Below are 9537 nucleotides of genomic sequence, written 5' to 3'. Positions count from 1 at the left end.
CTGCATAAAGCAGCCAACTAAAAAATTCCCGAATAAAATCCTATATCGTTTCCTATATGTAAATCCATGTGAAATCTTAGGTTGAAATTTCAGAATCTATATGAAATCTTATATGATTTCCTATGCTTAAATCTATTTGTTTTATCATTTGGAAGAATGCACATGAAATCGTATTCCATTTCCCATGTGGATTCTCATATGCTTTCCTATGTGGGTATTTTCGATAAGGCGAAAGAGGATTTGACATGGGAAAATTTTTCAAAAAATTGATAAAGGTTTTTACTTGGGAAATGACATGGGGTTTGACATGGGAAAATTTTTCAAAAAAGTGATAAAGGATCTCAATTAGTATTTAACATGGTATTTAACATGATATTCGACATGAGATTTGACATAAGAAATGACATGGAGGAACCTCGTTTTGATATTTTCCTATGCCAATTCCTGTCCCAATTTCCCATGAGTTTTTATATGAGAAACCATATGGTTTCCCTTATGGGGAATGGGCTTTTACATAGTTCTTGACATAGGATCCCATGTGGTTTCCCATGTGGTTTCCCATGTGGGGATTTTCAATAGGGTTGTAACTGGCCGACATGATATATCAAATTCAGGAGAATTATTTATTAAAATTTCGTCTACTTTTTTTTAGCACTAAATACATATTTTTAAATAATGTCAAAAATGAAAAAAGACAGACCTTTTTTTTAATTTCATCATATGTAGTGCCCCTCATTTCTTTTGTAAGTTAACATTTATTTTAGTCAAACAGAATTATATTATATGTTTTTGTGTTTACTTAAATTTTGTAATAAATGTGTTTATATTAATTGTTTAATTTATTTATCCTGTTTCTAAGTAATATAATTTTTTTGTATGTATTTAAATTTTTTTTATTTAAAGTAGGTATTTAAAAAATTAGATTTTAAAAAATACTTTATTTCAATTTTTTTCAAAATAATTGAATTTGCAAAAATAATTAATTTTTAATTAATTTTAGTAAAATTTAAAAAAAACGAATTTTTAAAGAATTGTAATTCAACATTTTGAAAATAATTAAATTTTGCAAATTGTCACAAATAAAAATATTACAAGAATTTTTTTCTGTCTATTTAGTCAATTTTATTTTAAATCGAAATATTAATTTTTAAATAATTTTATTTCAACTTTAAAAACCATTTTGTAAAGGCCACAATCTTTTACAAAAAATAAAATATTTAAAAATTAATTTTTCATTAATTAATACATTTTTAATTATAATAAATAATTTTTGAATAATAATTTTGATTTAAATGTTTAAAAAATAGAATTTTGGTGTTCACTTTCATTTCTTATTTTAATATATTGAAATTATTTTCTTAATTATTTTTAAAGCGCTTTTTCTTGTCTTTAACAATACTATTATAATTGTTTATTAATAAATAAAAAATTTTAAAATTAATTTACGCAAATTTGTGAATTTTTAATTAATAGATAATATTTAAAAAAATAATTAATTTTATAATAACCTTTTCACATGACCTTAAGTCATGATTTTACAGTATTATTTCGATTCACTTTTAATTTTTATATTCACCTGCAATATGAATATTCAGAATATTCAAATATCTCCGTGAAAACCTTTTAAAATGAGCCCGCCCTTTTAGGTCGATGAGTCAGATTACTTTTCTATAAGCAAGTTGTAGAGCCTGTGGAAGATTTTTTTTCTCAGCCAGATATCTGTAGTGTAGTGGTTAGGGTCTTTATATAGCGCTCAGCAAACGTAGGTTCAATCCCCAGCACCACACAATTTGTTTTCAAAAGTTCTTGCTCAACAAGCATGCAGTGCTTGTTTCAATGTGAAACAAAGCATCAAAACAGAGCAACAATGTTTGTATATTATTTATTTTATTTTTATTCCCAGATAGTAAATTTTTTTTATTGATAATAATAATAAAAATCGGGTATCTATCTATCTATTATTATTATTAGTATTATTATTATTAGTATTATTATTATTATTATTATTATTATTATTATTATTATTATTATTATTATTATTATTATTATTATTATTAATATTAATAATAATAATAATAATAATAATAATAATAATAATAATAATAATAATAATAATAATACTTCTTAAATATTATTTTTGTATTTTTTACAAATATTTCCGTCCAACATTTCCTGAAAATTTAATTTAAATTTTCTGGAAATGTTTGTCACAAAAATTGACTGAATATTTAAATTACATTTTCACTCAACTTTCGCTATAAATTTTTAATAAATATTGAATTTAAATGTTCAGTCAATTTTCGCGACGACTATTTCCTGAAAATTTCATTTTAATTTTTACTCTATTTTCACGACGAACATTTCCTGAAAATTTCATTTAAATTTTTAGTCAACTTTTATGCCAAATATTTATTTTGGTGGGACATTTAAATCTTTATGCAATTTTTATTAAACTTTGCAATTAAATATCCCCAAGATTTCATGGAAATCTTTACGAAATTTTTAGTAAAGATTTTCTGCTGTGGGGGTTACTTAAGTGACGTTTTAGAAAAAATTCTGTTGGTTTTAACAACGTTTATTAACCGATTTATTAATTAAATACAAATAAAGTTGAATATTAAATAAACCGTTGTCGACGCGCGTTCATTCAGTAGCGTGTGAAGACAGAAACTAAAATTGTGTGTGTGTTAGTGTGAATAACTTGTGTACTTGAACTCTAGGTGTCTCTAATAATGCGTGTTGCATAATTTGAATGTCTGATAATTACAACACTCCCTCTCAACACGTACTCACTTTGATTTAACACAGTTTTTCCTAATTCCGGTACAACACTTTCGATTAGATGGTCCGAAAAGGCTTTTGGTCAGCATGTCTGCAACCATTTCGCTTGTTGGAATACAATCGACGTCCAATTCTCCTTTCTGGAACACTTCACGTACATAATGGTATAGGATGCTCACGTGTTTGCTGCGACCTTGGTGAACTGAATTCCGCATAAATTTTTGGGCTCCGTGATTGTCACAGTAGATGAGAGTCGCTTTACTTTTCGGTTTCAGCAATTCTAGTTCTTGTAGAAATCTTCGAAGGTAAACTGTCTCCTTGGCGGCTTCCAACAAGGCCATATATTCAGCCTCGGTGCTGGATTGGGCGACTGATCTTTGTTTTCTTGATTCCCACGTGATGGAACTGCCAGCTATTAGGAAAGTGAAGCCGGTATATGAACGGCGATCATCGATGTTAGAACCCCAATCGGCATCAACGTAACCGACTAGTTGTTTGCCAGTTTTCGAGAACTAGAGTCCTTCATCACGAGTTCCTTCAGGTATCGAAGGACGTGTTTCGCGCCCACACAGCGCAGTATATTGCTGTAAGCTTACCTTAAGCTAACATGTAATTTTTGTAAGCTAACCCTGTAAGCTTCAGGTAAGGTCGAGGTAATATAAAAATGTCCGCCATACAGTAATAATAAATAATTTTTTTTAAATATTTATGCGCAGTAGCTTTCTATGGCACTTACGAATGCGCAGTAAATTTTTTTAAGCAAACCCTACCGGGGTTTTTTATATAAATGACAAAATAAATATAATTGTGCAAAACAATTTATTGTTTACTGTAAGTTGATAAATTAATACTTTGTTATTTGTTAGCAATTAATATAAGCTTACCGTGTAAGCTTACTGTAACCTTACAGTGATCTTACCGTGTAAGCTTACAGTGCCCCTACCATGTAAGCTTATCATGACTTTACCATGTAAGTTTACCATGGCGTTACTGTGTAAGTTTACCATGTCATTCTTGTGTTAGCTTACTGTATGGCGGACATTTTTATATTACCTCAACCTTACCTGAAGCTTACAGGGTTTGCTTACAAAAATTACATGTAAGCTTGAGGTAAGCTTACAGCAATATATTGTGCTGTGTGGGCGGCGATCCAATGAGCTTTTCCTGGATCACGATTAAATTGGCTTAATGCACTCACCGCGAAGGCGATGTCTGGCCTCGTTGACACTGCCAAATACATTAGCGTTCCAATTAACAATTGATAAGGAATCCTCTTCATTTCGTTGATTTCCTCATCGGTGCTTGGTGCCATCGTTTTGCTCAGCTTGATGTTTCCATCCAGAGGCGTTTTCACGGGTTTTGCATCCTGCATTCCGAATTTTAGTAAAATGTCATCAATATATTTTCCTTGATGCATGAAGACGCTTTTCGATGTCGTGTCCTGTTGAAACTTAATTCCTCGGTAATAGTGCACTTTGCCTAAATCTTTGATGTCGACTTCTTCCTGGGCGATCCTTTCGATATTTGGAAATCCTTTCAGGTCGGAAGAGGAGGAATCATAGTCGAGATTCTCTCCTGGGTTTTCGTCAGTCATCTCATCGCTCGATGATGAGTCTGTACACACTTCGCGTTCTTCTTCGTTGACAGTTTGGTAGTCCGAAGAATCCTCGGTATCGCTGCTCACGATGTCATCATGGTCCTCTTCGTAGTCTGCATGATTGTTTGGAAAATCGAAAATAATCGTCGAACTGCTCTATAATTTTTCTGCTGTTTCTGTTCTTGCTTTTTCGAAGTTCTCGATGAATTCGACGTCTGAGCTGCATACAACTTTTCTCGTTTCTGTGTTCCAGAGTCGATATGCCTTGGTTTCCGTTGAATATCCGATGAATACACAAGGAGTTGATCTCGGTTCGAATTTTCCTTTTCCAGGTTTCTTCTTGAGAGCATAAGCTTTGCAGCTGAAAGTTTTGAAGTGAGCGACCGTTGGTTTCTTTTCGTACCAAGCTTCGAAAGGAGTTTGATTTTCCAGGGCTTTTGTAGGGCATCTGTTCCGCAAGTAGACTGCTTTACCCCAAAAAGTTTCCGGTAATTTAGAGTCTAATAGTATGCATCTGGCCATTTTGACGAGCGTGCGATGCATTCGCTCGGCTTTGCCATTTTGTTTTCGGCGAGTAAGCTACTGCTCTTTCTCGTTTGATACCGCTTTGATCCAAAATTGATGTGAATTCAGGATCGCAGTATTCCAGGCCATTATCTGTGCATAACGTTTTTATTTCAGGCGCGGATCCACGGTGGGGCGAAAGTGGCGATCGCCCCCCCCCCCAAAGCTTTTTGAAATCTATATTTTATGCAAATTTGAATCGTTATCTAAGCCACTTTTTTCTTTTTACTTTTATCATTAAATATACCAAAAAAGAAAATTTAGATTTTTATATGATACACACTATATGTTTTATCTTAATTTTCATAATTAAAATAATTTTCAATAAAAAATTTTATTTACGATTTAAAAAATCTTTTTTCGACATGTGATATATTTCAGCGTCACAATGACTCGTTCTACTCTTGAACGGACATTCTAATTGCGGTCGATCTCCTCGTCGGCTAAAGCAATTTTGTTCTTTATGCCATTGACCAGTACCCGACTGCCATCTGTGAGGTCGTTCTGAAGTAGTCGAGTGAATGTTTACATTCGCGTTTGCAAAATCATTAGCCTTATAGGTTATTTCCTGATTAATTATTGTTTATGAGATATGTTGTTTAAGACCAACGTTAAATACAGTGATTTGCTAATCTAATATATTACGGTATATAAGTAAGTAGGTTATAAGTTTTATTGTAAACTTCAAAAATGTCGAAAAAAAGAAAAGGAGATAAAATTTCTATTCATGAACAAACTAAATTGACTAAGTATTTCCAAAAAGAGAATCTATGTTCTGGTTTGTATCTTTAACAAAAAAATGTTTTTATGTCGAAAATAGCCAACATTAGAAAATATAATTTATATTTTTAATTTTTTATACAGTTACAATTAATAATGACAAGGAAAATTTAATCAAAGAAACTAATGTCACAGATGTCGCAAGACGTCATGACGCCTTGAATGAAATTGAAAAATCTGAGCAGGCTAAATCTGAGACTAAGCAGGTACAATTCGATTCCCTAATCGACTCTTCGACAGTAACTAATGATTTTTCCAGAAAAATAATTCAAAACACTTGTTCAGGTAACTTGGAGAATTTTATAGTTTCATTGAATCTGTGACTTTGTGAATCAGGTTTAAAAATCAGTTAAATTCATTATTTACAGAGAATAAAATAGTCGAAGAGTCAAATATTGAAACAGGAAATATTACAGAATCTCTAAATTTTCAAATTGATCAAAATTCAAGATTTTCTAAGGATGTTGCAGATTTTACCCAGGAATCGAAATTATTAGAAAAAAATGAGGGCAAAAACGAAAACGTAAAACTTGATATTGGAAGCTATATAGGAATTCCAGTTGACGATTTGACAAAAAAGTCGCTGTTACTGAATCTCTGGACTCCGCCAAAATCCTATCAATTTCCTTATTCTTTACATAATAAAAATGGTAAAGAGAAGAAAAGATATGCATCGCAAAAAAATTTGGATTCTTATACTTGGCTTGCTTTTTCTCACGTGAAACAGGTATATTTCTGTAAATTCTGTTCTTTTTTTGTTCCGGGAAGTATGGGCGGTTTTCAGAAAAATGTGCAGTTAAAAGAACTTATCACCGAGCCATTGAATAATTATATATAATTATATATAATTATGAATAATTATTCTCGGTCAGAAGGGCTATTTAAATTGTCATGAAAAAAATTCGTATCACATTGAAGCCGTAATAGCAGCAAAACAGTTCTTAAAAGCTGATCAAGATCCTTCATTGAAAGTTTGTAATCAAGTTGATTCCTACAGATTGGAAAAAATCAAAGAAAATCGTAGCAGATTAATACCAATAGTACACGGAAAAAACAAACTAACTATTTTAGCACCAAACTGCTTTATCCTTTATTAGTATGCAATTTCGTTTACCTATTAAAGTATGAAATAATGCTTTTTTAGTTTAAAGTAAGTCCATACTAAATAAGTATAATGGTTATACTCTTTTAGTAATAGTGACGTACTTTAAAAGCATAAAGTTGATGCCCACGAAGTACGACATATAGTCTACCTAAAATAGCAAGAGCTTCTTCCTTTTTGGTGTATAAATTCTTGCAACCTGCGTTTTGGCCACGCCTCCTTCTCCTTCCAACCATTGATATATCGATATAGGCCAAAACGCAGGTTGCAAGAATTTATATACCAAAAAGGAAGAAGCTCTTGCTATTTTAGGTAGACTATATGTCGTACTTCGCGGGCATCAACTTTATGCTTTTAAAGTACGTCACTATTACTAAAAGAGTATAACCATTATACTTATTTAGTATGGACTTACTTTAAACTAAAAAAGCATTATTTCATACTTTAATAGGTAAACGAAATTGCATACTAATAAAGGATAAAGCAGTTTGGTGCTAAAATAGTTAGTTTGTTTTTTCCGTGTAGAAACTATTATTTTTGTTGGTCGTCAAAATATACCGCTACGAGGACATCGTGATGACGGTCAACTTGATGTTGATAATAATAGTCCAATAAACGAAGGAAACTTCAGGGCACTTTTGAAATTTCGAATTCAGAGTGGAGATATCCAATTGCGTAATCATTTAGAAAGTTCATCTGTTCGTTCAACATATATAAGTAAAACAACACAAAATGAACTCATTATTTGTTGCGGGCAAGAAATTCTTTCAGCTATAATATCCCGAATTCAGAAAGCAGTATTTTATGGAATTATATTTGACGAAACTACAGATGTCTCCCACAAGTCTCAGTTGTCTCTTGTCATTAGGTACATTTATGACAACACTATTAGAGAGGATTTCATTCAATTCATCGACCTTCATGATGAAATTATGAAAGAAGATACCATTAACAATGAAAAATTAATGGAACCAAAGGTTACTGGTAGTAAATTAGGAAAAATAGTGGTAAAGACTTTGGAATCACTAAATTTGGATCTTAAAAATTGTGTTGCTATAACAACAGATGGCTGTTCTATGATGGTTTCAGAAACTTGTGGAGCAGTTGAAGAAGTGCTCAAAGTTGCCACAAATGCTGTACATTGCCCTTGTTATAATCATTATTTGAACAATTCTTTATCTGCATCTTCAGATGTTCAAATAATCCGAAATTCTGTTGGCACTATGAAAGAAACGATATCGTTCTTCAATGCTTCAGCAAAGCGTTCCAACACATTAAGAAAAATAATGGGTGTTCAATTATGTGGCTTGTGTGAAACAAGATGGATCGAGAGACATGATGGAGTTTTGCAATTTCGTGTTTTGCTTCCAAAAATAATTGAAACCTTAAATCATGTATCTCAATGGCAAGATTCAAAAACGTCGTCAAAAGCAAATGCTTTAAAAATTGTTCTTTGTGAAAGTAACTTTTTAGTTGCAGTCGTTTGTCTTTCTGATGTGTTGAATACCACGCAATCCCTAAGCTACTTCCTGCAAAGAAAGCAAATCGATCTTAAATCAGCGCAGGATATGGTTCAAGATACTTTAAAGTTATTACAGAGAAAACGCGAAAATTGTGAAGAAAAATTTAGAAGTCTTTTTGAAGAAGTTAAAAACATTGCAAATGATATTGGTGTTGAAATTAAAATGCCACGTGTAGCCAGAATTCAAAGAAACCGTGATAATTATCCTGTAAATGATCCCGAAACCTATTTCAGACAAGCTGTTTATATTCCTGTTCTTGATAATGTGATGACAGATTTGAAAAATCGATTTTCAACAGAAGCTTTGGATTTATATTCATTTTCAGTTCTGTTTCCTGATTCTGTAACATCAAAAGATAGTACACCATCTAAAGAAGCTGTGAAGAAACTTTGTAACAGATATTCGACTTTCTTCAAGGAATGTCCAGAGGTTTTAGAAATATCTTTGACCACTGAGTTAGAGATGTGGCATATGCAATGTGATAGAAGAAATTATGATTCAAGCATTAGTGCTATGCGATTGTTTAACTGTTGTGATGTTGAAAAATATCCTCTTCTTCATACCCTTTTTAAAATTCTTTTAACAATGCCTTCAAGTGGAGCAAGTGCTGAAAGGTCATTTTCAACTTTGAAGAGACTTAAAACCTATTTGAGATCTACGACAACTGAAGAAAGATTGAACGGACTTGCATTACTGCATATTCATTATGACATTGAAGTAAATGTGGACCAAATTATCAATAGATATGCTAAAACTTGTAAACATAGACTAAATTTTATGTTGTAATAGTAAGGTTAAATTAAGGATTAAATTATTTATGAACTAAATTGTTATTCAACGTGATACTGTTATTCAAATTACATTATTTTCATATGCTTGACATATATCCTTTAATGTTATATATATATATATATATATATATATTTTTTTTAAATCGCCCCCCCCCCCAAAATTGGCTTCTGGATCCGCCCCTGTTTTATTTTCCGTTCAGTACGATTTTTGACCATCGCTTTGAACTTCAGGAAAGCTGATTTTACTTCATCTTTGGATTTGAGGAGGTAGATTTCAACCCAGTTAGACTTATCGTCGATGAAAGTGTCTAGATAGGATGCTCCTCCGAGAGTTTTTGTTCTCATAGGGCCGCAGACATCTGAATGTATCAATTCGAGTAGTTTATCACTTTTTGATAA

At 31.8% G+C, this 9537-nt stretch overlaps 1 protein-coding gene across 1 annotated transcript; it reads left to right on the top strand.

Annotated features, from left to right (window-relative positions):
- Positions 1–5632: 5632 nt before the first annotated feature.
- Positions 5633–9133, top strand: LOC127288264 (52 kDa repressor of the inhibitor of the protein kinase-like). The gene is made up of 4 exons (XM_051315618.1): positions 5633–5720; positions 5858–6007; positions 6091–6372; positions 7350–9133. Exons 1-4 carry the CDS (start codon positions 5633–5635, stop codon positions 9131–9133), a joined length of 2304 nt encoding a protein of 767 aa, XP_051171575.1.
- Positions 9134–9537: the final 404 nt, after the last annotated feature.

The sequence above is a fragment of the Leptopilina boulardi genome, unplaced genomic scaffold, assembly GCF_019393585.1.
Source record: "Leptopilina boulardi isolate dan_hultmark-lab unplaced genomic scaffold, ZJU_Lbou_2.1 LbouV2_382, whole genome shotgun sequence".
Lineage (NCBI taxonomy): Eukaryota > Metazoa > Arthropoda > Insecta > Hymenoptera > Figitidae > Leptopilina > Leptopilina boulardi.
This window is presented reverse-complemented; position numbering and strand designations above follow the sequence as displayed.